The 27957-nt window shown below is 38.4% G+C and overlaps 1 protein-coding gene across 1 annotated transcript; it reads left to right on the forward strand.

The window, feature by feature from the left end:
* Positions 1-27178, forward strand: LOC129399403 (cytochrome P450 2C21-like). The gene is made up of 8 exons (XM_055119269.1): positions 1-168; positions 4036-4198; positions 6844-6993; positions 12409-12569; positions 21662-21803; positions 22457-22644; positions 24811-24952; positions 26997-27178. The coding sequence occupies exons 1-8, from the start codon at positions 1-3 to the stop codon at positions 27176-27178; spliced, it is 1296 nt and encodes a 431-aa protein (XP_054975244.1).
* The last annotated feature ends 779 nt before the right edge of the window (positions 27179-27957 follow it).

Here is a 27957-nt window from a genome sequence, read left to right on the forward strand (position 1 = left end):
ATGAACCTCTTCATTGTTCTGGCAGTTTGTCTTTTATGTTTGATTTCCCTTTTTCTGTGGAATCAAAATTCTACCAAAGGAAAGTTGCCGCCTGGCCCCACGCCTTTTCCAATTATTGGAAATATTCTGCAGATAGATACCAATAACATCAACAAATCCTTAAACAAGGTGAGTACGATTACTTTTAACTGAATTGCATGTGAAAACTAAATTAGATAGCTCAATATCTAAGTAAAACATGGTATCAAATACTATGGTCAAAAGATGTGGTTTTAAAGGGAAATATCCCAGGTCTGGAGATAGTACAGAGACCAGAGTATATGCTTAGTGTGCTCCTGATTCGGTTCAGTTCCCAGCACCACCTGCTTGCCCAAGCATCGCAGGGTGCAGTCTTGGTGGCCCCTGAGCACTGCCAGGAGTGACTCTGGAGGTCCTCAGCCCCCCTGGGACAGCCTTGGTATCCCCAGCACTTCACAGGTGGAAGCCACAGCGTATGGTCTGGTTGGTGGACAACCACCATTTAGACCCTGGGCTTCCTGAGCTTGCTCGGAAGGAGCATCCAAGAAATAAATAAATAAAAAGGTTCATTGGAAATCCGGACATGCTTTAAATGTCATATAGAAGGAAATGACATCCATAGGAAGAGTGTTGAAATTGTCCAAAAATATTAATTACCAACTTATCTTGTGATCTAGATCCCTTATTCTTATAATTTTTGATGCAATAAAACTGCTTTCAGTTGTGAAGTCATTTTAATAAAGTTTTCATAAAATCACATTTCTTTGGAATTGTGGAAATTATGAGGCCAAACACATTTAGGTTCTATTATATGTATCAGTGTATAAATTACTTTCTAATCTCAGGTATTCCTGTAGTAATATCTCTCAGATGCTCAAAAGAAATTATCTGAAATCTTACCCCTCTGAAACATCTCATTTCAGAATAAAGCTCCTGTCAGTATTTTGGACTTTAGATTTGAAGAGACTATGTTAGCATACCAGCTAATTCCCTAGGAAAGCACATCATACCCAAGTCACTGGTCACTTTCACTGTTATCCCATTGCTCATCGATTTGCTTGAGCGGGCAACAGTAACATTTCCGTTGTGACACTTGTTACTGTTTTTGACATATTAAATACACCACAGGTAGCTTGCCAGGCTCTGCCGTGTGGGTGAGTACTCTTGGTAGTTTACCAGACTCTCCGAGAGGGGCGGAGGAATTGAACCCAGGTCCGTCACATGCAAGGCAAATACCCTACCTGCTGCGCTATCATTCCAGTCCATCATACACAAGTCAACTAACACAAATGCACCACATCAACAAAAAAGAAATGAAAGAGAACATATTATTTCAGTAGATGCCGAAAATCATCTGATAAGATTCAACATACGTTTATGATAATCAAAGCAATAAGTTGGGTTATCAGAGAAGAAACATAAATTAACAAATTAATATATGACAAACATGCAGCTAATAATGGTGGAATTGAGTAAATGCACAGCAAATACTTAATGGTGAAAGACTCAAAACTTTTTTTCTATGATCTGACACAAGACAAAGATGTCCACTTTCATTTCAGCAACTCAATGATTTTGACAGTCTTAGCTTATGCAATTTAGCAGGAAAAATATTACAAAAGAGATCCGAGTTGGAAAAGAAGTAAAACTATGATTATTTGCAGATAACATCATAATATGGATAGAATGGACGTGATTGTGTTACAGTGGCAGAAATCTTGCTTTGTATGTGTGGGCCCTGGCTTTGATTCCTGCATCATCAATTTCACCACAAATCCAGAAATAACTAATGAGTTCAGTAAAAAGCCAATATAAAATTAATATACTTAAGCCTACTACATTTCTGTATGTATCTGAGTGAAGAAAACGACTTTTAAGAAAACAAACATATTTATAATTTTATCAGAAAAGATAAAGTACCCAGGAATAAACCCAAAAATGGAAGTGAAAGTCTTATACACTGGAAATTATTAGGCATTTGAGAGAAGAGACAGAAAGAAATAGAAAGATGTCTTTTGCCCATGTATTAGAAGAATATTATTGAAATGGTCATCTAAAACATTTTACAGGTTTAGTGTAATTTCTATAAAAATAGTTTATTTCAAGGAAATAATACAAGCAGCTCTAAAATTTGTGTGTAACCACAGAAATCCTAGCATAATCAAAAAGGATTCTGAAAGAAAAGAAGGAATATGGAATCATCATGATTACAGACCTCACAGTATAATGTAATAATAATTATAATCATAACTAAAACACTTTGATAATATAACAAAAATAGCATAAGACCAGAGGATTAAAATAGATGCCCAGAAATAAATTCATAGTTATGTAAATACCCTTCTTTAACAAACACTTAGGAGCATACAATGGAGAAAGGAAAGTCTCTTTAACCTAACAGCATGGGGGAAAACTGGAAAAACACATGTTAAAAAGAACCAAAGAATGTTATTTACTATTTGCCATCACATAAAACAATTTACTAAAAATGAATTGAAGACTAGGAGCTGGAGATACAGTACAGCAGGTGAGGCATGCCTTACACAAGGCCAACCTGGGTTCAATCCTAGCATCACATATGGACCCCTGAACACTGCCAGAAGTGATTTCTAAAATCTGAACCAGGAGTCAACCCTCAGCATTGTTGGGTGTGGCACCAACCCCCCAATTTCTTTTTTTGCTTTTTGGGTCACACCCGGCAATGCTCAGGGGTTACCTCCTAGCTTTGCACTCAGAAATTATTCCTGACAGTGCTTGTGGGACCATATGGGATGCTGGGAATCGAACCCGGGCCGGCCAATGCAAGGCAAACCCCCTACCTGCGGTACTATCGCTCCAGCCCTTAAAATAATTTTTTATATGTATTAAATATTTGAATATTATATCCCAAACTATAAATTACATAAGGGGAAAATGTGATAAAACCAAATAGGTAACCAAGTAATTGGGAGAATATTTTTGTACATTATTTCCTGATGATGTGTTGATATCAAACTATCTTAAGAACTCACACAAATAAGAAACAAAAAATCAACCCAATCAAAAAGTGGGCAAGAGAATTGAATAACACCTTTCCTGAGAAGACAGAAATGAATAAAGAATGACCCAGAAATGAGTCAGAAACAAGAGAGATGCTCTGTCGCTGTCACTGTCATCCCATTGCTCATCAATTTGCTTGAGCGGGGACCAGTAACGTCTCCACCTTAAGACTTGTTAATGTTCTTGGCATATCAAATATGCCACAGATAGCTTGCCAGGCTCTGCACTGCTATTTATAATTGGGGATACAACTCAAAACGATCATGATATATATCACCTGACACCAGTGAGAATGACCTATGTCAACAAACTTGAACTTAGTGTTGCCAAAGATACAGAGAAAAAGAAACTGGCATGCTCTTGACGAAAAGGTAAATTAATAAACCCTTATGGAAAATGTCATGGAGATTCTTTAAAAACACTGAAAATGAAAGTACCATATAGCTTTTTCACTCTTAGGCATTTATCTAAAGGATATGAAAACACTAGCTTGAAAAGATAATTGATTTTCTGTATTAGTTACATAGTTTTTCATAATTGCAAAATATGAGTCATCCTAAATACAGTTGACTGTATAAAGAAGTGGTGGTACATATAAACTCGAAATGCTGAGTATACTAAATGAAGTAAGTAAGAAACAGAAAGACTATTACTAAATAATTGAACTGATATGTAGAATATAGAAACTAGAACAACTAAACTACAAAACCCAACATTCCATAGACTTCATGGAATCTCAGGTAGTTATGGCAGACAAAGGGAGAGGACATGGGAAGGGATGGACAGAGGCTCATTCTGATGCTGAAAGATACTAGAAATTTAGTGGTTCATTGGTGTTACAGATGTATGTAACCCCTGTAATCTCAGTCTCTGAACTTCTAAATTTTAGAGTGTTATAAATGAGTGATAAAAATTTATTTCCTCTCTGCATTTTTAGTTTTGAAGAGCAAACTATTCTATTTTCTGTTTATATTCCAGCTTGCAGAAGTCTATGGCCCTGTGTTCACTGTGTATTTTGGCATGAAGCCCACGGTGGTGCTGCATGGATATGATGCAGTGAAGGAAGCCTTGATTGATCATGGCGAGGTGTTTTCTGGCAGAGGAAGTTTCCCAGCGATGGAGTACATGTCCAGAGGCTTAGGTAGGCTTCTCTTTGGGGCATGTATATGGGTTTGTAATTGTAAAGATTCAAATAGAGTAAGGAATTGGAAATTATATTTATAAAATTTTATAATAACATCATAATTCTAATATTTTCTATACAAGAATAATCCATACTTAAAATTGTGAGGATAACACAATTTAATGAAATATTAAATACGCTCAAACTAACTTCTAATGTTCTGCAAATTAATTTTTATTTGTTTTGGGGCCATACATGGCAGTGCTCAGGGCTTACTCCTAGCTCTTGCTTAGGGATCAATTCTGGTAGTGCTCAGGAGACCATATGGGGCTCTAGGGATGGAATGGTGGACAGCTGCTTGAAAGGCAAGAGACTACTACCCACTGTACTCTTGCTCTGACCCCAGTAATGTTATGCAAATTTGTGTCTAAACTATAATCTTTTAAACAATAATTGGTTAAGATAATGCAAAAAAGAGAAAAGAGAGAGAAGAAAAATAATTGTTATCTTATTTACTGAAATTATGCTTTTAGATTTGGGTCATGGATGCCAGGAGGCAATTTTATGAAACATGTATATGATGTATAGAGCTAGCATAGATTTGTTATATTGCAATCTTGCTTTCAAACTATTCTTATGAAAATGTATGAGAAATATTTTATTTTTAAAAATTGTTTATTAGTGAATCACCGTGAGGTACAGTTACAGACTTACAAATTTTCATGTTTATGTTTCAGTCATACAATGATCGAGTGCCCATTCCTCCACCAGTGCCCGTTCATTCTCCACCACCAATGTTCCCAGTATCCTTCTCATCCCCCCCATTTTGCCTTCTACCCGCCCCACCTCTGGGGCAGGTGGATTCCCTTTTACTCCTCTCTCCTTTAAGGTGCTGTGGTCTGCAATGCAAGTACTGAATGGCTATCATGATTGGTCTATAGTTTACTTTCAGCACACATCTGCCATCCCGAGCGGGCCCTCTAAACACCCTTTACTTGGTGTTCCCTTCTCTCTCTGAGCTGCCTTTCCCCCACAGCATGTGAGGCCAGCTTCCAAGCCATGGAACGAACCTCCTGGTACTTATCTCTACTGTTTTTGGGTGTTAGTTTCCCATTCTGTTATTTTATATTCCACAAAAGAGCTCAATCTCTTTATGTCTGTCCCTCTTTTTCTGGCTTATTTCTCTTAACATGATACTTTCTATGTTGATCCACTTCTACGCTAAGTTCATGACTTCATCTTTTCAAATAGCTGCATAATAGTTCATTGTGTAAATGTACCAAAGTTTCCTTAACCAGCCATTTGTTCTTGAGCACTCGGGTTTTTTCCAGATTTTGTCTATTGTAACCAGTATAGCAATTAACAAATAAGTGCAGTTGTCATTTATACTATACTTTTTTGCATCCTCGGGTTTTATTCCCAGCAATGGTATAGCTGGGTCAAATGGGAGCACAATTTCTAATTTTTGAGAATTATCCATACTGTTTTCCAAAAGGGCTGAACCAGTCGGTATTCCCACCAGCTGTGAAGGAGAGTCCCTTTCTCCCCACATCCTTAACAACACAGGTTGCTTTTGTTCTTTGGATGTGTGCCAGTCTCTGTGGTGTGAGATGATATCACATTGTTTTAATCTGCATCTCACAGATGACTAGTGATGAAAAGCATTGTTTCATGTGCCTTTTGGCCATTCAGATTTCTTCTTTGAGAAAGTTTCTGTTCATTTCATCGCCCTATTTTCTGATGGGGCTGGTGGTTCTTCTTGTAGAGTTCAACCAGTGCCTTGTAAATCCTTGATATCAACCCCTTATAAGATGGGAATTGGGTGAACATTCCTTTCCCATTCTCTAGACTGTCTTTGTATTTTGGTCATTGTATTTTTTTGAGATGCAGAAGTTTGTCAGTTTAAGGTAGATCCATTTGCTTATCTCTGTTTCCACTTGCTTGGCTAATGGAGTGTCATCTTTAAAGATACCTTTAACTTCAATGTCATGGGGGGTTTTGCCGACCTTGGCTTCAATATACCTTATGGATTCTGGTTTGATTTTGAGGTCCTTAATCCATTTTGATCTGATTTTCACTTAGATTTCTGATCTTCAGTTTCCTTGGTGCTAGTACCACATTTCAGAGAAATTATTTGGCAAGTAGAAGAAAAACATTGCAATGAGATGATTGTGGCAAGTCCCTTACTGGAGGAATGGATTTTCATCTGCTTTCTTTCAGTTCACAAGCACTGCCTCTCTTCTTGAGCAGTCACCCCTTTGTTATATCTCCTAGAATTTATTTACAATGTCCAAAATTCAGTGTTGAAAATGTCACTCATGATTTATTAGGTGTCTGATCAGAGAGCTAGAATCTTGCTTCCATAAAATTGATCACCCTCACCAGTAAAAACAGGACAAAATACTTTATTCAAAGGATTGGTCTGAGGCTTGAGGGCTGAAGGATGAAGGAGCTATAAAACCAGGAATCTTGTTAAGATAGTATCGGGGTTAGGAAAGGAAGCAGGTGAGACTGAGCTTCAGGGAAATTCCTTAGGCTGCCACCACTTTTTATATTCCTGCTAAGTATCTTTCTCACTGCTTAAGATGCAGACTATCAGCCAGCATTTGTGGCTAAGGGGATTTTCTTCTCTTCTTCTTTCTCTGTTTTTTTTGTCTTAATAGGAATTGCTTTAAGCAATGGAGAAGTGTGGAAGCAAACCCGACGTTTTGCTGTCACGGTTTTGAGGAATATGGGGATGGGGAAGAGGACAATTGAAGACAGAATTCAAGAGGAGGCTTTGTGTCTGGTGGAAGCCATAAAAAAAACCAATGGTGTGTACTTCATGATGCCATTATAGTAATTATTTGGAAAAATAAGGTACTAGTAAATACAGACTTCAGATTGATCTGATAGCTCAAATGCAACAAAACTTTTGGTTCATATGATAAAGGGTGAATAAGGTAATAAGAAGCAAAGTGGTTAGCATACCTATTCTTTCAAGCAAATGAGGTATTACAATATCACCCAGAATCTTTCTCTTTGCATGGTAGTGAAAAGGGAAAATAACAAAAGTACCTGGTGTGGCATTGGCACTCAAGATTTCTTTCATAGTTTATAAATTATGAGTTTGGGCCACCTCTAGGTAGCTAAGTGGACCTGGGGAATGAGTCTAGCTAAACACAGAAGATAATACGGAGTTTAGTAATCACATAATATTTTTGGCCACAGTAGTTTTTCTTTTAATTTGACTTTTGAAAAAATTATATATTTTTTAAATTAGTGAATCACCATGAGGGTACAGTTACAGATTCATACATTTCGTGCTTAATGTTTCCCTCATACAATGTTCAAGAACCCATCCCTTCACCAGTGGCCATTCTGCACCACCAATAAACATAGTGTCCTTCCCACCCACCCAATCCCATCTCCCCCCACCGGACCCTGCCACTGTGGCAGGGTATTCCCTTTTGTTCTCTCTCTCAAATTAGGTGTTGTGGTTTGCAATAGGGGTATTGAGTGGCCATTGTGTTCAGTCTCTAGTCTACATTCAGCACACATCACCTTCGCCCCGCCCCCCCCTCGCCACTGCAGCCTCCAACCACATTTAACTTGGTATTCCCTTTTCTATCTCAGCTGTCTTTTCCCCAGAATGTGAGGCCAGCTTCCAAGCCATAGAATCAACCTCCTGGTACTTATTTCTACTATTCTTGGGTGTTAGTCTCCTACTCTGTTATTCTATATTCCACAAACGAGTGCAATCTTTCTATGTCTGTCTCTTTCTTTCTGACTCATTTCACTTAACATGCTACTTTCCATGCTGATCCACTTATATGCAAAGTTCATGACATTAGTTTTTCTAACAGCTGCATAGTATTCCATTGTATAGATGTACCAAAGTTTCTTTAACCAGTCATCTGTTCTAGGGCACTTGGTTTTTTCCCAGATTCTGGATATTTTAAATAGTGCTGTGATGAACATATAAGTGCAGATGTCATTTCGACTATACTTTTTTGCTTCTCTGGGACATATTCCCAGAAGCGGTATTGCTGGGTCAAATGGGAGCTCAATTTCTAATTTTTTGAGAATCGTCTCTATTGTTTTCCAAAAGGGCTGAACCAGTCGGCATTACCACCAGCAGTGTAGAAGGATCCCTTTCTCCCACATCCTCTCCAACAGTGATTGCTTTTTGTTCTTTTGGATGTGTGCCAGTCTCTGTGGTGTGAGGTGGTATCTCATGGTTGTTTTGATCTGCATCTCCCTGATGATTAGTGATGTAGAGCACTTTTTCATGTGGCCACAGTAGAGTTAAAGGTGAATTGACCTTTTGCAATTTTTTGAGAAAAAATTCACATCTAATATATCTACCAAGTCAATGTATTGTGCATCTTACATGTGTACAGAACTGTGTTTATAATAGAGAAAAGAGAGAGAGAGATAGAGAAAGCTTTGATCTACAAAACACTGCGCCAAAAAAAATCCTAGAAATCAATTCATCTTTAAAACTACTGTGGCCAAAGCTATTAAGTGATTACTAAACTTTGTATTCTCTTCTGTGTATTGCTAGACCCAGGTCCTCTTAGCTACCTAGAGGTGGCCCTGAGCACTGTTGGGTGTGATCCTAGGGGCTGTAGGGCACCACCAGTATGGCTCAGGTGTCCCTGGCACTACATCTTCAGGCCCCAGCAAGGAACCTTCATGCCTGGTTGTCTGAGTGTTGTAGGGAGTAGCCTTAGAAACTCCTGAGCACCACTTGGGAGCCCCCTGAGACAATAATCATTGGTATTTCAGAGGTTGGGTTTGCAATAAATTCCTTTTCCATGTATAGTCTGCATTGATAGCTCACTTAGAGGGTTTTGGTGTATAGGGAGAGAGAGGCTGTAGTACCAAAAGGCTCGGTTTGTATTGAGCCCTTACAGAACTAGGAGAGGGTAGAAGAGTCTGAGATGGTTAGAGACTTGGCAGGGAAAAAGTTGAGATAAGTTATGAAGTGTTTTGGTTTTTATTTTAAGCCTTAATAAAGTATTTTTCAAGGACAGTATCAATAACATTAACAGTTTATATGGTGGATTGGCATTGTGTTTTAAAACCTGTATTATTTCATTATCCAAATAGACTAATTCCTTTTTTATGTATTAAAAGAAAAATACAATTACAACAAATATTTGTATAATTTAAATTTCTCCTTAAAATAAATTCCCTGAAATGGTAGAAGAGCATCAACACACATTTAATTGATTGTGCTTGCTGGGAGGGTCTATCAAGGGTGTGCTGAAGGCCCTGCTGCCCCCACCCCCAGCAATTCTTGGCCCACAGGCTGGTGGCTTAATGGGAGTGCTGGAGGAAATAGTATGACTTGGGCCCTGAAGTACTGGGGTTACCCAGACTACCTCACAAGTGCTGTAGAAGCCTCTAGGGACAAATCTGGCAGTGCTTGAGGGCTTCCAGGCCTTTACCCCCTGATATTCAGGGTACCGACATAGTGCTTGGGGCTTATCCTGGGGTCAATCACATGCCATGTATGTGTGTTATTAATCCATGTAATTTCTCTGCAGAACTATTAACATCTTTATGGGAGGGATACTTGGTAGAAGTGGGCATAGAAGTCTGAGGACTCAGGTCAGTCAAGGAGCTTAGTGGTAGAACTCATACTAACCTTGCAGGTTTGAGGCTCTGAGTTTGATCCCTAGCAACACTGACATCTCACAATGGAGACATTACTGTTGCCCGCTCAAGCAAATCGATGAACAACAGGATGACAGTGCTATAATGCAGAATAAAAAGAGAATTAGTGATTTTGGTGTGTACTGTTTCATAACCTTATGCCTAAAATATGTTAAATACATATTTTTCACATATTTGGTTTCTTAAGAATATTATAAACAGAAATACAACAGTATTCCACCATTTGTGGGCAACATAATTTATATAACAAATCTTAGTTTTTTCAGATGTGCTGTTTTTGTTGTTTTTGTGATTGTAAAAAAATGCAATCAACATTAGTGCATAATTAAAATTCTTTAAGAATTAGATTTTGACTTGGATTCTGATATATGTGTATATGTATATTTTAGTATATTCCAGGAAATAATTATATATACTTCATTTATTTTTAAGCAAAGCTATCCTACTTTATTTTAACTTAGTTATCTTTTCTCATGGTGATTATGTCCACTAAGCTCCTGGCTGTGGTAACCCAGATTCTCTAGTTATCAAATCTCACATTCTTCAGGAATCCATTTCATCACTCTCACTGTTGGATATTTCTTTCACATCTTGACCAGATATTTTTTCCTGCTTGTTTTCTGCTAAGGCTTTTCCTTCGTATTAGATTTGTGTTAATAGTCAGTTCCTAGAGGCAGGGTGGCTATTCCATTATGAATGTGGTTTGGATGGTCATATAGTATATGGTCAAATCCTATTCCATATACATGTCAATAGGATTTGAAATACTCCTGTGTGACTGTATTGCATATTCAGAAACATGAAAGGGGCTGGAGCGATAGAACAGTGTAGAACAGTGGGCAAGGTGTTTGCCTTACACGTGGCTGACCCGGGTTCGATTCCCAGGATCCCATATGGTCCCCTGAGCACTGCCAGGGGTAATTCCTGAGTGCAGAGCCAGGAGTGACCCCTGTGCATCTCCAGGGGTCAAAGAAAGAAAAAAGAAACATGAGAGAGAGAGAGAGGCTGGACAGGATGTTATTTTGTGGTCTTTTATGGGTTGAACTGAGAGGAGGATTGCAATGTGCCGGAGAGGGGTCTGTGGTTTAAACTTCAGGCTTTTATCGAAGGATCACTTGAGATTTTTTATGTCAGATGTCCATATGTGAGTAGAAGAAAGGAAAGTAAGGCTTTAAAACTGTCATCAGACGTTAAATATATAAAGATATTCTATTATCTCATTTATAGAATATTTGTTTTCAAGATCAGGATGTAACTTCAATCTGCTCAATCTTCTTCACTCCTACTAGGGAAACACACTAATTTTTAAAAAAAAATTATTGAATCATCATGAGATAATTAGAATCTTTCATGTTTGGGTTACAATCACACAATGATCAAACACCCATCACTCCATCAGTGCACATTCCCCACGACCATTATCCCAGGTTTACGTCCCCTTTCCACCCACCCCATGCCTCAATGGCAGACAATATTCCCTATATTCTCCTCTATTTGGGGGCATTATGGCTTGCAACACAGACACTGAGAGGTCATCATGTTTGGTCCATTATCTTCGTTCAGTACACATCTCCTGTCCCAACTGATTTCTCCAGCCATCATTTTCTTAGTGATCACTTCTCTATTCCATTTGCCTTCTCCCATCTGCTCATGAAGCAGGCTTCCAGTTAGGGGGCAATCGTCCTGGCCTTTTATCTACTGTCCTTGTGTGTCAGCCTCATCTGATGTTATTCTATACTCTACAAATATACACTCATTTGCTTTAAATTGTATTTTGCAAAATAGAATTCAATTCAACTCAGCCTCTGATTTTAAGTGAGTACATCCAGTTTCCAACATCAAAAATAAGTATCCTCACAAAGGGGGCTGAATACAGAGTAGAGTGGGTGAGGCACTTCCCTTGCATATCATCAACCTGAGCTCAACCCACACACCTCATATGGTTCCCCGGACCTACCAGGAGTGATCCCTGAGCCCAGAGCCAGGAGTAAGCTCTGAGCATTATCCAGTGTGATCCTAATAAACTCCCTTAAAATAAAAGACCAAAATATTTCTCATTGAGGTGAATTTTATATATGTAAATATATATTTGAATGATAACATTTGTTTGTTACCCAGCAGGGCCACACCTGACCAGGAATAAGCTCAGAGCTAGCTTGTTCCTGGATCTTCCCTGAACTTATTTCCTGGCACTTCACTCAGGATCAGTTCTGGTGGAGCTCAGGGGCTCATACATGGTCATACAGGGTAGAACCCGTGGTCTTCCACTTGCAAAGCAAATGCTCTACCCACTACGTCTTGTTTTCTATCTTACAAATTACCTTATGGTTCTTTTTAGAGAATGATGTAACTAGGAGATACTTGAGAAAATAGTAAATTAATTGAAATTCACTAGACAATTCTGGTGGGAAAACAATGAAATGTATTTTAGGTATGTTGAGTTTATAGATGTTATGTCCAGGTAATCCTCACATTTAAAAGCCTTAGAAGTCAACATTTCTCAGTAATTTGAATTAATGCTTATATGATAATTGTGTTCTAACACTTAACTTACTTTCTTTTAGCATCTCCCTGTGATCCAACTTTTCTTTTGGGCTGTGCTCCCTGCAATGTTATCTGCTCCATTATTTTCCAGAATCGTTATGAGTACAGTGATAAGAAATTTCTAACTTTGATGGAATATTTTAATGAAAACCTGAAAATTTTAAGTAGCTCCTGGATACAGGTTAGTCATGGTTCTCTTTTGTGGAAAACAATTTTCTTGCTGATATGTTGTTCATTTCTCTATCCCATTTTTATTTTTTATACTTTAAATTATTGATCGCTATTATTTTTAGTTTATTATTTTTTTATTAGTGAATCACCATGAGGGTACAGTTATAGATTTACATATTTTTGTGCTTGTGTTTTCATCATACATTGTTCTGGAGCCCATCCCTCTACCAGTGCCCATTCTCCACCACTGATGAACTCAGTATCCCTCCATCCCCCATTCCCACCCCCCCACCCCACCCGCCTCTGTGGCAGGGCATTCCATTTTGTTCTCTCTCTCCTTTGCGGTGTTGTGGTTTGCAATAGGGGTTTTGAATGGCGATCTTTTCAACCTAAGGTCTACTTTCAGAATGCATCACCCTTACCGAGCATTTTACTTGGAGTTACCTTCTCTATCTGAGATGCCTTTTCCTCCAGCATGTGAGGCCGGCTTCCAAGCCATGGAGCAAACCTCCTGGTACTTATTTCTATTTCTACTATTCTTGGGTGTTAGTCTCCTACTCTGTTATTTTATATTCCACAATTGAGCTCAATCTTTCTATGTCTATCTCTCCCTTTCTGACTCATTTCACTTAGCATGATACTTTCCATGCTGATACACTTATATGCAAAGTTCATGACTGCATATTTTCTACAGCTGCATAGTACTCCATTGTATAGACGTACCAAAGTTTCTTTAATCAGTCATCTGTTCTCAGGAACTTGGGTTTTTTCCAAATTCTGGATATTTAGACAGTGCTGCGATGAACATACAAGTGCAGATGTCATTTTATTTATTTATTTATTTATTTATTTATATACTAAATCACCGTGAGCTACAGTTACAGAACTTTCTTGTTTGAGTTAGAGTCATACAATGATCAAACACCCATCCCTCCACCAGTATACATTTTCCCCCACCAATGTCCCCAGTATCCCTTCCTCCCCCCGTCCCACTTCTCTCCCTGCCTCTATGGCAGGCACTTATCCTCTTACTGAGAAATATTTTTAAGTGGTTGCTCTTTTAAATTAAGGAATGGAAGATTTCTCAATGGAAAATTGGGCATATGAAAAGCAATAAATCATTATGTCACAATGGTACCAGGGTTGAGCCAATTCCTGTTTATACCAAACTCAAGTGCTTAATGATCTGTAAAACCTTCCTAGCATTATGGTTAACAGAAATAACAATAAACAATAAGTCATAAAGCCAAAGTCTGATTTCCTCTAAGCAATGGCCTGAATATGTCTATATGTCTATATGTGTCTATCATAGAGAACAAAGTATGATAGAGGGGTAGAAAATGGGTTAAGACCTTAACACAATTAATTTCTGCTAAAATATCTTACACATTTAAGTTCAACAAAAGTTTCGAAAGGGATCATTTGAATGAGGTTCTCTGAAAATTTAGTTTCTTAGACTTCATAATAAAATTATTTCTTTAACACCTTTTTTTTTAAATTTAAATTTTATTAAATCACCATGTGCAGGGTTACATAGTTCTCAGGATTATGTCAGTTATACAATACTCAAACACCCTTCCCTTCACCTGTGCCCATATTCCATCACCAACCACCCCATTATACCTCCCGCCCCCTCCCACCCCCCCCAGTCCCCGCCCTTGTAAGTGATAAGTTTCACTTCGTTTACGCTTTATCTTGGTTACAGTCCATGTTTCAACACATAACTCACTATTGTTGCTAGGTTTTCCCCCCAAAAAGAAAAGACAGTCCCACTGTCAAGGAAGCATTTGATGACTCTCCATTGCTGAGAATGTAGAGATGTTAAGTCCCGCTGTTTGTTACATAACTTTTCTATTTTTTCCCCCACTCGGCCCACGCCACCGAGTTCATGCCTGTTTATTAATCACCATGCTGCCTGACAAAGGGAAACAAACCAAAAAAGATGGTTATTTCCCGTCATCAGCCGGCGTGGGGCTCTGGCTTAGTTGATAGTCTGGTAGAATGTCTGCAAGCAGTTTCTGGAACCAAAAGTAATACGCTGGTATCGGCCCTGGCTCAAGATTCCACTAGCGTCCCGCTGTTCCAAGTACACAATAATTTATTCCCTTGTATCCCATTCCCACGCCACCAGGTCCGTGTCAGCTTAATGGACATCATACTATGGTTAACGCCACGCCCGCCGCATTTCTTCCCGAGAAAGAAGGATATTTCTTCTCAGCCGGCGTGGGGATATGGCTTAGTTCAGTCTACAGAGATGGCTACCACTTTGGTAGCCTTCAATATTTCAGCAAAAGACTTACTATTCTTGTTAGGATTTCCCACCAAAGTCTGACCCATTAAAAAGGAACCATTTCATATTGGTGATGATTAAATAACAATAGGTTGCGCGGCCATGGCAGTAGCCTCCTGGCTTTGAATTTCTGTATAAAGTCCAGGGAAAGTACAGCCAGAAATTACACGTCGCTACAAACTTTAACCCTATTATGGTCCCCCCAAAGTCCAACCCATTACAAAGGAACCATTTCATATTGCCGATGATTAGATGACATTAGGCTGCCGAGGCCGCGCGGTTTTGGGTTTCTATATAAGGTCCAGGGAAAATTCTGCCTAAAATTCTATCGCTACAATCTTTTGCCCTTCAACAAAACACTCAGTACTATTGTTTGGAGTTTCCCCCCAACGGTAAGCCCTGCCAAAAAGGAACATTTACACGTTGCTGACAATCAAGAGATATTAGGTTGTGCGGCTGTTAACGGTTTTGGATTTCTATATGAAGTCCAGGGAAAATTCTTTTGGTAGTTGCATCACTCGCTGGCAGCGCCTAGGCCAGTAGCTCCGAGCACACAGTTTGGAGGCATTTTGGGGGCGCTGCTCATGTCCAAAGTGGTTCAGTTGCCTCTGGGGTCGATCTCGCGCGGGGCCGCAAAGGAGCGTCCCCACATGGCTCTGTGCTTAAATTTCGGCCGGCACAGGACGGATCCGGAAGCCTCGCCCCATCGGCTTTCCAGGGCTTTCTGCATGGTCTAAAAACCGGCTATTGCCTCGCTGCGTTCAAAAACAAAGAGTTGAGAGAGAAAAGACCATACCCTGCTGGCAGCGCCTGGGCCAGTAGCTCCAAGCACACAGTTTGGAGGCATCTTGGGGGCGCCGCTCGTGTCCAAAGTGGTTCAGTTGCCTCTGGGGTCGATCTCGCGCGGGGCTGGAAAGGAGCATCCCCACATGGCTCTGTGCTTAAAATCGCAGATGTCGTTTTGACTATACTTTTTTGCTTCTCCAGGATATATTCCCAGCAGTGATATTGCTGGGTCAGATGGGAGCTCAAGTTCTAATTTTTTGAGGAGTGTCCATATTGTTTAACCAGAAGGGGTGATCAAGTCGGTATTCCCACCAACAGTGTAGAAGGGTCCCTTTCTCCCCACATTCCCTCCAACAGCATTTGCTTTTGTTCTTTTGGATGTGTACCATTCTCTGTGATGTGAGTGATTTCTCAAAGTTTTTTTGATCTGCATCTCCCTGATAATTAGTGATGAAGAGCATTTTTTCATGTGCCTTTTAGCCATTCATATCTGTTCCTTGGAAAAATTTCTGTTCATTTCTTTGCCCCATTTTCTGATGGGGTTGGATGTTTTCTTCGTGTAGAGTCCAAACAGTTCCTTATAGACCCTTGATATCAACACCTTATCAGATGTGTATTGGGTGAATATACTTTCCCATTCTGTGGATTGTCTTTGTATTCTGGTCACTGTATCTTTTGCGGTACAGAAGCTTCTTAGTTTAATAGAGTCCCATTTGTTTATCTCAGTTTCCATTTGGTTGGTCAGTTGCGTGTCATCTTTGAAGATACATTTAACTTCAATATCGATGAGAGTTTTACCGACCTTGTCTTCAAGGTAACTTATGGATTCCGGAGTGATCGTAATGTTTATCAAACTATCATTTGGAAATGGTGTGTTAGCAGATACAGTCAATGTTTTCAAATCAAAATTAAAACATAAAATACAGTAATAAAAAATAAAATATAATGCATCAATTATGATAAGGGTTTTATTTTGAGGCACTAATCTCTTCCTGATTTTCATATCTGTAGCTGGAGAGGGTATTGTAGAATGTGTGTGGTATTACTGAACACTGTCAGAAGATCTTATTAACCTCCAATGCATAATCATTGGGAACTTAAATCATGAGTAGATCACAAATTTATGATGTGTTCTACCTGGGAAGGACCTGAGGGAATGGACAGTCTATGCTTCATTTTGGGAGAGTGGGGTAGGGGCATACTCAGCAGTGCTCCAGGCTTACTCCTGGTTTCTGTGCTCAGGGATCACTCCAGTGAGGTTTGGAGGACCATATATATGTCCAGAGTTGAACTGGAGTTGATCGTGTGCAATGAAGGAGCCCTACCTGCTGTATTATCTCTTCAGCCCCAATGTCTCATTTTTAGAACAAGAAATTTTACTTGACTATGATAACATTTTCCAAATAAGACAACAATATTTTCTTAGCCAAGACAAGAAATAAACTACCCTTAGAATCTTCAGTCAAAAAAGAGCTGATTAAAATGAGTCAGGAAACCCTAAGACTGGCAGTAGCATCATGAATAAGGATATGGTGCAATTTTCTGAGAGTGTAAGACCCAAAATAAAAATGATTAATTTGTCTTTCTTTTATTTTAATGGTACACTGTTTCTTCATGACAGAAAAGAAAGGTAGAAGTTCCGCAAATTCTGTTGGTGATCTCTGAAGAAATAGGTAGAGGTAAAACTGGAATGACAATTGGTTCAGGCTTCATTACTGAATTAACTTGTCTAAGAGATTGACTGACTCTCCTTAACCTCCACATTTTAATTTAATTTTATTTTACTTATTTTTTACTAGCCTTAGGAGGAAGGTCTGCATTAGAACTTTTGAGAACTTTGGCCCTAGGGAGTGAATTATATTTTAAAAAATTATTTTAGGAACCATGGTTTACAAAAAATTTTATGGTAGGGTTCCATGCATAAAACAATCTAGCATCAGAAGGCAGAGTGTCTACTTCCCTTCACCACTATCTTATTAAAGACCAATTCTTGATATTTATTGATTTTGGGCATTTGATATTCACCTCCATTTTCCCCCATTGCCACATTTTCATTTTAGAAGAGGTAGCATAAATTTCAGAATTATTTCAGAAAGTTACAGTCAGGAAATGAATTTGGTTGTTTTCGAAATTGCTTTATGGAGCTGGAGAGAGAGCACAACGGATAGAGCATTGACCTTGCACACAGCCGACCTGGGTTCGATTCCCAGATCCCATATGGTCTCCCAAGCTCCGCCAGGAGTAATTCCTGAGTGCAGAGCCAGGAGTAACCCCTGTGCATCCCCTGGTGTGACCAAAAAGCAAAAAAAATGCTTTGTAATTTGTGAATAATGTAACTTAGCTGTTTATTTATTCCCCTTCTAATTATTGGCATTTTCTGGTTAAAGAAACAAGTCTTATTAATATTGACTGAGCTTATGGCAAAGTGTCTCATATGTATCATGTGCATGTAAGTTTGTTGAGAGAATTAATGAATGATTCTTTTTCTTCCAGCTCTACAATGCTTTTCCTTTTTTAATACATTATCTCCCAGGATGTCATAATGAGTTGTTTAAAAATATTGCTATTCAAAAAAAGTTTATTTTGGAGAAGATAAAGGAACACCAAGAGTCCCTGGACTTCAGTAACCCACGAGACTTCATTGACTACTTTCTGATTAAAATGGAAAAGGTAATTATAAAAATGATGACTCACACAATGCGAGAGGTATAATTTGGGTCTGATTCACTACTTTAACTTTGTGAGTGATAAGACTCATTGGGTAAGTCTTTCCAGTGATGTTAGGATAGTAAAAATGCTCTAGATTTGTTTTTATAAACCAGTACTCTCCCAACAAAAACAAAATACTAGAGTTAAATCAATCACTTGTGAAACTTATTGCTTGTGTAAAAGCATATATGGGACTTAAGATATGTCTATGGATGGAGTAATAGATTGGGTAAGGTGCTTACCTTACATGCAGGTAACCTGGGTTTGATTCCCTGAGTCCCCCAGGAGTGATATCTGAGCACAGAGCCAGATGTAACCTCTGAGGGTACTACTAGGTGTGGCCCCCAAACAAACAACAAAAAACTATTTCTAAATTTTCACTGAAAATGTCTTAGGTTTTATGTAATAAAAATGCTTCTACTTTTTTTGTGGGGTCTGTAGGAATACTCTTGGGTCCTGGGGGCCACATTAAGTGAAGATTGCCAGGTTGTCTGGTGGTCCTGACTATTAAGTGGTAACCCAAAATGAGTTTCATGATTGGAAGAAGTCATAATGAGGAAACAAAACAATGGTAAACGTTAGATAGTTCAACTTTAGAGAAGTCTATGATATCTTTACAGATATACAAGGTTTGGCTTAAACTGTGACTTAAATGGGCACGGATGATAATATGTTCCCAAAATTGTAAGAACTGAGATGAAATGCCTAGAATTTCCAATAATATTCTTTTAAAAAAATTTTATGTTTATTTTATTTTATTATTTTTCTTTTTGGGGGTCACACTCAGTGACACTCAGGGGTTACTATTGGCTCTGAACTCAGGAATTACTCCTGGCAGTGCTTGGGGAACCGTATGGGATGCTGGAAATCGAACCCGGGTTGGCTAAGCGCAAGGCATCACCCTACCTGCTGTGCTATCACTCCAGCACCTCCAATGAAATTATTTTGATTGTATTTGAGTAATTGTTTTGGGTATAATAATTATGAGATTGGAATAGAGAATTAGATTGGCAGGATCGATATGTATAGAGCAGCTTATCTGGAGACTTCAGTGAGCAATTTAGACTCAATACAATTGAAAATTAGGGCTGAGGAGATGGTACAGAGACAGCTGACAAGGGTTTGAATCTCTGGCACCACATATGGTTCTCTAAGCATTGCCAGGTGTCATTCCTGAGCAGAGTCAGGAATGGTCCCTGAATATGGAAGAGAGGGTCTCCAGCCCCAACATCTAAAAAAAATTGAAAGCTGATTGAGATTTGGCAGAACATGATAAACATGATGCAAGGGAAGTATTCTAGAGTAAGCAATAGTATTTAGTGAGTGAGAAAGTGAGGAATAAGAAATGACTAATCGGTACAGTAGAAATGACAGCTGCGCTTGTATGTTCATTGCAGCACTGTTTACAATAGCCATAATCTGGACAAAACCTGAGTGCCCAAGAACAAATGACTGGTTAAAGAAACTTTGGTACATTAACACAATGTACTATTATGCAGCTGTTAGAAAAGATGAAGTTGTGAATTTTGCATATATGTGGATAAACATAGAAAGTATCATGTTAAGTGAAATGAGTTAGAGAGAGGGACAGACATAGAAAGATTGCACTCATCTGTGGATTATAAAGTAACAGAATGGGACACTAACAACCAGGAATCGTAGAGATAAAGACCAGAAAGTTTACTCTATGGCTTGAAAACCAGTCTCAAATGCTGTGGGAAATGGTCATTCAGATATAGAAGGGAATACTAAGTAAAGGGTGTTTGGAGGACCCTCTTGGTTGTGAGATGCGTGCTGAATGTAGACTATAGATCAAACCCAATGGCCACTCAATGCCTCTTTTGCAAACTGAAACATCCACAAAGAAAAAGAGAACAAAATAAAATGCCCTTCCAAAGAGGCAGGGTAAGGAGGGGGGCATGGGGTGTGGGTCATGGGAGGGATACTGGTATCATTGGTGGTGTAAAATGGGCACTGATGGAGGGATGGGTACTCGATCATTGTATGACTGAAAGGCAAGTACAAAAGTTTGTAAGTATGTAACTGTACCTCATGGTAATTCACTCATAAAAAAAAGTAATGACTCATTGGAAGATTGTATCTGATTGTATTTTATGGGTTTGGAGAAATCATAACAACTCAATTTATCTTAAACTATAGCACTTTTAAAATGTCTGACTAGTGGGGAGAAAGGGACCCTTCTATACAGCTGGTGGGAATGCCAACTGGTTCAGCCCTTCTGGAAAACAATATGGACGTGTCTCAAAAAATTAGAAATTGAGCTCCCAATGACCCAGCAATACCACTGCTGGGAATATACCCCAGTGAAGCAAAAAAGTATAGTCGAAATGACATCTGAACTCATATGTTCATCACAGCACTGATTACAATAGCCAGAATCTAGAACAATCCCAAGTGCCCTAGAACTGATGTCTGGTTAAAGAAACTCTGGTACATCTATATAATGGAATATGATGCAGCTGTTAGAAAAATGAAGTCATGAACTTTGCATATAAGTGGATCAACATGGAAAGTATCATGCTAAGTTTAATGAGTCGGAAAGAGAGAGACAGACATAGAAAGATTGCACTCATTCGTGGAATATACAATAACAGAGTAGGAGGCTAATATCCAAGAGTATTAGAAATAAGTACCAGGAGGTTTGTTCTATGGTTTCAAAGCTGGTCTCACATGCTGGGAAAAAAGGCAGCTCAGATAAAGAAGGGAACACCAAGTAAAATGCTATTGGAGATCCCCCAAGAAAAGGGAGATTCGTGCTGAAAGTAGAGACCGAACACAATGGCCACTCCATACCCCTATTGCAAACCACAACACCGAATTGGAGAGAGAGAGATCAAAAAGGAATACCCTGCCACAGAGGCAGTGTGAGGGGGGGGGGAGATGGAGTTGGGGGGTGGAGGTATACTGGGTTTATTGGTGGTGTATTATGGGCACTGGTGAAGGGATGTGTTTGTGAACATTGTATGAGGGAAAAACAAGGTCGAAAATGTGTAAATCTGTATCTGTACCCTCATGGTGACTCACTAATTAAAGAAAAAGAAAGAAATATTGCTCTACAAATGAACACTGTAACAAAACTATGAATCAATTCCTTACAATCTATTGTAAAGATCATAGAGTTTTCAAATAAATGGCAAGATGAATTGGTAAAAAATATAAAAAAATAAAAAATAAAATAAAATGTCTGACTAAATGTTCCCAAAAAGAAAAATCAAATAATGATATTAAAATGAAAGTTTTATGATACTTCTAAGGAGATATTAATTTATCAAGTAATTTTAATACCTTGTTCCTAGGAGAAACATGATAAGGCATCTGAATTTACTTTGGACAACTTGGTCACTACCATATGGGAAATATTTGGTGCTGGAACAGAGACAACAAGTACTACTTTGAGATTCGGACTCCTACTTTTGCTGAAGTACCCAGAAGTCACAGGTATGATCACAGATAATTGACAGAATAAAATTTCACGTAACCATTAGAAGTCAACACTAATGACTGTGCTGCTCTTTACCAGCTAAGACAATGTTCAAGTAAAATATTTATTAGTACATCTTCCTATCATTGGCTATGGTAAACTCAAGTTAGATTATTGTACTAAAAGAAAATAAGATGCTAATCAACACCAGAAATTTGGAGGGTAGAAGTGTTTTTCCTGCTTTGGAGTTTTCTTAATTTTGGTCAGAAGCAGTAAACAGATGTGTCTTAAGATTGAAAATAAAAATTAAGTATTCTCATTTTTCGAAGAACTCCCTTCCAGGAAAGGAGTGATAGTACTGTGGGTAGGACATTTGTCTTGCATGTAGCTGACCTATGTTCACTCCCCAGCACCACCAGGTATGATTCCTGAGTACAGAGCCAGGAGTAACCCCTGAGCATCACTGGATGTGACTTGCCAAAAAAACAAAACTCACTTCCTTATGTGATAAATAACTTTTGCCATTCTTCTGAGCATCTAATTTACAAGTATTTCCTGACAAATCTCTGAACAACACACAAAAAGTCCTAATCTTCCATGACGATTTACCATGATTAAGAAGAAAAAAGTCTTCTTTGTTTCATATAAATTCTGATTTCTCTTTTGCCAGCTAAAGCCCAGAAGGAGATTGAGCGTGTCATTGGCAAACATCGGAGCCCCTGCATGCAGGACAGGAGCAACATGCCCTACATGGATGCATTGGTGCACGAGGTCCAGAGATTCATAGACCTTGCTCCCACCAGCTTTCCTTATTCTGTGACTCGGAATATTAAGTTCAGAGAGTATATTTTCCCAAAGGTGAACATTATTATTATCTACAGACCTGTTTAGGAGTTATATGACAGAAACTGTGATAATAATGCAGTTATAAACATCTAGTCTATGTGAGTCTATAATCGGCTCCTCTTCAGATCTTCTTTCTGTGCAGCCGCTGTACACTTAGTGGATCTGAAAACTGTCGAATCAGTGAGAAAGGTATCTAATACCCAGTTTTAGTCAATGAATAGTTTGTTACCTTGAAGTCTTTCTTCCTAGATATGAAGTTAGAAAAACAAATGAGACTGGGACAGAGAAGAGAGAGACCAGGAAATATCACTTGGTACTTCTCTCATTCTTTCAAGTGTTTCTAATTAATTATTTCATTCTTACCAAATGTTCCTTTAAGAATGTGACATAGTAAAAAAAAAGAATGTGACATAGTGCATGATTGGAATTTCTTGGGTGATCATTTTAGCATTTAGGATATCATGGAGTCTGTTTCTATTGGTTTCCCACTATTGCCTTAATTTTGGGTTATTTCCTCACAGATTTAATATTTTTTAGATTTGTATTAAATTTTTGAGAAAATCCTATTTGTTAATTTTTCCTGTCCTGTATCCTTCTTTATGAATTCTAGGTGCAAAAAGAAATTTTAAAAGATTTTTTTTTTTTGGTTTTTGGGTCACACCTGGCGATGCACAGGGGTTACTCCTGGCTCTGCACTCAGGAATTTCTCCTGGCGGTGCTCAGGGGACCATATATGGGATACTGGGATTAGAACCCGGGTCGGCCGCGCGCAAGGCAAATGCCCTACCCACTGTGCTATCGCTCCAGCCCCTTTAAAAGATTTTTTTTGTTTGTTTTTGGGCTATACTTGGCAATGACCTGGGTACCTTCAACTGCACCCAGGAATCACTCCTGGTATTACTCAGGTGATGGTATGAAATGCCAGAGATAAAACCTGAGTCAGGTGCATGTAAAGCAAGTGCCTTACATGGTACCCACTGTGCCACTGCTCCAGCCCTTTAGGTGTAAAATTTTAACCATTATCTCCTTAGTGTAAAAAGACAAGCACTCTTGTTAGTTCTCAGCCTTATAGATTAGTTTATGACAAAATCCTCTCCTGGCTTATGGGACCATCTGCTTTTTGGTTATAACAGAGTAACACACTTGGATTGACATATAATTGACATATATAAAAGTTATTTTGTGGGGCTTTTTTGTTTGCTTCTATGCTTGCTTGATTGGTTTTGGCTTTTGGACCACCCCCAGGAGTGCTCAGGGCTTACTCCTACAGGGCTATGTGGTGCTGGGGATCCAACCCAGATCACCACATATAGGCAAGTGCCCTACTTGCTATAGTATCTCTCTGGCCTCAACATATAGTGTTTTGTCTTATTTTAAATAATAAATTTGTCAAATTTATTATTTATTTACAGTCTACTAGGGATGAGCTACTGAAATGTTAAACAATTTTTCTGTGGTCACAGAGCTTAATTTTGTACAAAGGAAGGAGTTCATTAATTCTAAAAAGTAAACAGCACATCATTATATTCAACTATATGTCTGAGTTTAGAAAAGTGTTACCATGCTCTGTCATCTCCACAAGAATAGGTAAATTGAAAGAACATATTAAAATGAGCAGATTATTAACAATATCTAATTTTTTATGAGAAAGTAAACATTTTAAAAAAAATTGCCACTCAGGTAGTTTTATAGAAGACCTTGCACTTGTATCCTAGGAATGAGTTTCTTTTATTTTGTGATAGTAGCACTGTAGCACTTTCATCCCAATATTCATTGATTTTCTCAGCAGGCACCAGTAAAGTCTCCATTATGAGACTTATTACTGGTTTTGCATATCAAATATGCCACGGGTAGCTTGCCAGACTCTGGCCTGTGTTTGTGATAATACATGGACAAAATAGTAAAGTTTATTGTCAGCAACGCAATTAAGAGAATTTCCTTGTTTTCTCAAACGAAAATACTGGGTATGAGTTTGGTCTTGGAATCATTGAAAAGTGCCTTGGATTTTAACTGAGATATTGAAGACCTTTTATGTTTATTAATTAATTGATTCTTTGACATGGAGAAATTCTTTGTGTGTCTTAACCTCTTGATCTATGAATAAAAGGATTAATTGAGGCTTGTTTCAACCTACATGACCTTATTTATATTTCACTTTTTCTCCCCTCTTTATATCAGGGCACAGAGATAATAACATCTCTGAGTTCTGTTCTACATGATGGCAAAGAGTTTCCCAATCCAGAACAATTTGATCCTGGCCACTTCCTGGATGAAAGTGGTAATTTTAAGAAGAGCGACTACTTCATACCCTTTTCAACAGGCAAGTTTTTCAGCTTTTCTTTTTTATCTGACCTTCAGGGACCAACTTTGATAAGGAAGGATCTTACATTAAGGCTATTCTGAAATTTCTAATTATGGTAAAAATTTCTCAAGGCTGGAGCGATAGCACAGGAGCAGGGCGTTTGCCTTTCATGTGGCTGACCTGGGTTCGATTCCTCTGCCATTCTGGTGGGTGGGAGCAGAGGCCAGAGTAATTTGAGAGTCAAGGAGGGTGCTGTTGTAATTTGACCAAATTCTGGAAGAAACAAATGGCACACCCAAAATAATAAAGAGAGTTTAAGGAAGATACAAGTTTCAGAGACATAGGTAAGATTAAGAAAAATATCAAGGTATGTATGGTAAATTATTCAAGACTAGTGTTATTGTGGAGATGCTACCATTCTAAGTGACTGGAGACACAAGAAGGCTTTTATTATAGCCTAAATAAACTTTTATACAATTCTACTAGTGTCTTGTATATCCTGGATATTAATCCTTTATCAGATGTCTCACATGAGACAGACACCCAAGGACAGTAGATACAAGGGCAAAAAGGATTGCCCCATAGCTGGAAGACTGCTTCATGAGTGGAGGGAAGAAGGCATATGGAATACAGAAGGGATCACTAAGAAAATGATGGCTGGAGGAACCAGTTGGGATTGGAGATGCATTCTGAAAGTAGATAATGGACCAAACATGATGACCTCTCAGTGTCTGTGATGCAAGCCATAATGCCCAAGAGTAGAGAGAGATTATGGGGAATATTATCTGCCATGGAGGCAGGGGGAGGGTGGGAAAAGGGGCTATACCTGGGATGTCGGTAGTGAGGAATGTGCACTGGTGGAGGGGTGGGTGTTTGATCATTGTGTGATTGTAACCCAAACACAAAAACTTGTAATTATGTCACGGTGATACAGTAAAATAAAATTAAAACAAAATAAAACAAAACAATAAATAAAATGGGAAAGAACTGAAAAAAAAAAACTTTTAACAAAGAGAGAAGGATGTTTTAATTGAAGATATATGTACCAGTGAAGGATTTTAATAATTGTCTAAAGGGTGTCTAGCAAGGAAGTGATGAAGTAATAAGCAGTCTGATGTTGTATAAACTTAATGCATTGAAATAATTAGGAGCTCAAGGAGCAACTAATTTCTGGGGTAAGGCAGATTTTGTTTAGCAGGGGGAATACCTGGCATGCTTAGGGCTTACTTCTGACTCTGTGCTCAGGGATCACTCCTGGCAAGCTCAAGGGACCATATGGCCTGCCAGGCATAGATGTTTGCATAGTATAAATGGCATTTAAATTAGATCTATAAGGATAAGGAGACTATTTGTAGGCAGAACGTAGAGAAAGACCATTCCTACTGGAGGACAACTGGAAATTAGATAACATTTGAAATTGCTAGTCTTAGTTTGTGGAATAGTGTAAAGTTAATCATGCATGTGACTAGTGTGATTTTTTTTTAGATTTAGCCATGGTAGACTGGTAATTTTTTTAGAAAGGATGTTATGTTAACATTAGCTTGTTAAGAAAAAAATCATTGTTCAGTCTTGGATTGGAAGCAGATGACAAAAAGTATTGTGTATATCTCATGTCAATTGGAATAAGTGAGTGTTTTTGTGTGTGTGTAGGAAAATGTCACAGGTAAATCTTAGCAGAGCAATTTCAAGGTAGGTGTTCAAATAGATTTTTTTATATAGCATGCACACTGCAGTATGTGCTAAGGAAATAAGTCAGGTTGACTTGCAATTAATTATGAGTGATTTTGTTTAGCAGGGGGATACCTGGCATGCTCAGGGCTTTCTTCTGACTCTGTGCTCAGGGATCACTCCTGGCAGGTTCAGGGGACCATACAGCCTGCCAGGCATCAAACCTGGGTCAACTGCATGCAAACAAACATCCTATCCTCTGTACTATTGCTCTGACTCCAAATTATATATGAATGCTTTTATGTATGTGTTAATTTCATGTTGGTTTGAGTTACCATTATTGCCTTCTTAGAAATATAACTAAGGTAACATTTTGTTTATGCTTCATTTTCAGGAAAAAGGGTATGTGTTGGTGAAGGCTTGGCCCGTATGGAGCTGTTTATATTTCTGTCTAGCATTTTACAGAATTTTACCTTGAAGCCTCTGGTTGATCCAAAGGACATTGACACCACCCCAGTTGTTAATGGGGTAGTTTCTGTACCACCCTTCTATAAGCTATGCTTCATTCCATCCTAAGAAATTGCTGGCTGCTCTATTACAGAACGATGCTTTCTGGCCTATGTGCTGGCTTTTTCCATATCCTCCTTTTTGCAGGAATGATATTTCTGAACCATGTCTCTTCTAATTGTCTATAGTCTTCAATATCCAGTTCAAGTTTCCTGCATGAATTTGAGTTCCATCTGTAATAAAAATAGTGTGTTCTTATTTGTATATTATTGAGTTACCATGAATTACAATAGTGTTAATGTTTATGCTTTCGGTGTACAAAAAATGACAAAGGCCCTTGTGCCAAATATCCTCCAGCTTTTTCTTAGGTTATTTCCAGTCTGTCCCATTTCTAACAACCCACATTGCACCCTGTCTTGGTAACCTCAGTCTATTCTCAGACTCCACGTATTGTTTTATCTTTGGACATTATCCATCACTTTCCTGTGCTTCGTTATACAACATACAAAGTAAGATAAGTTGGCATTTGTCTTCTTTCTGATTTATTTCACTTAACATGACACCCTATAGTTCCATTCAAGTCATAAAAATGAATGATATTACATTTTTAAAACCTAGTAGTATTCCATTTTGTATATACATCACACAAAAGATAATATTACATATTTTCTTGAAATTGAGTAGAATTCCAAAAACATTATATTTTATTTATGTTTTCATCTGTCAATAGGTGTTTGGGTTGCTTCTAAATCTTTTACTTTCCTTTTGGGTCACACCTGGCCATGCACAGAGTTTACTCCTGGCTTATGCACTGAGGAATGATCCTGTCAGTGCTCAGGGAACCATAT

Source organism: Sorex araneus, chromosome 11 (genome assembly GCF_027595985.1).
Source record: "Sorex araneus isolate mSorAra2 chromosome 11, mSorAra2.pri, whole genome shotgun sequence".
In the NCBI taxonomy this organism is placed as follows: Eukaryota; Metazoa; Chordata; class Mammalia; order Eulipotyphla; family Soricidae; genus Sorex; species Sorex araneus.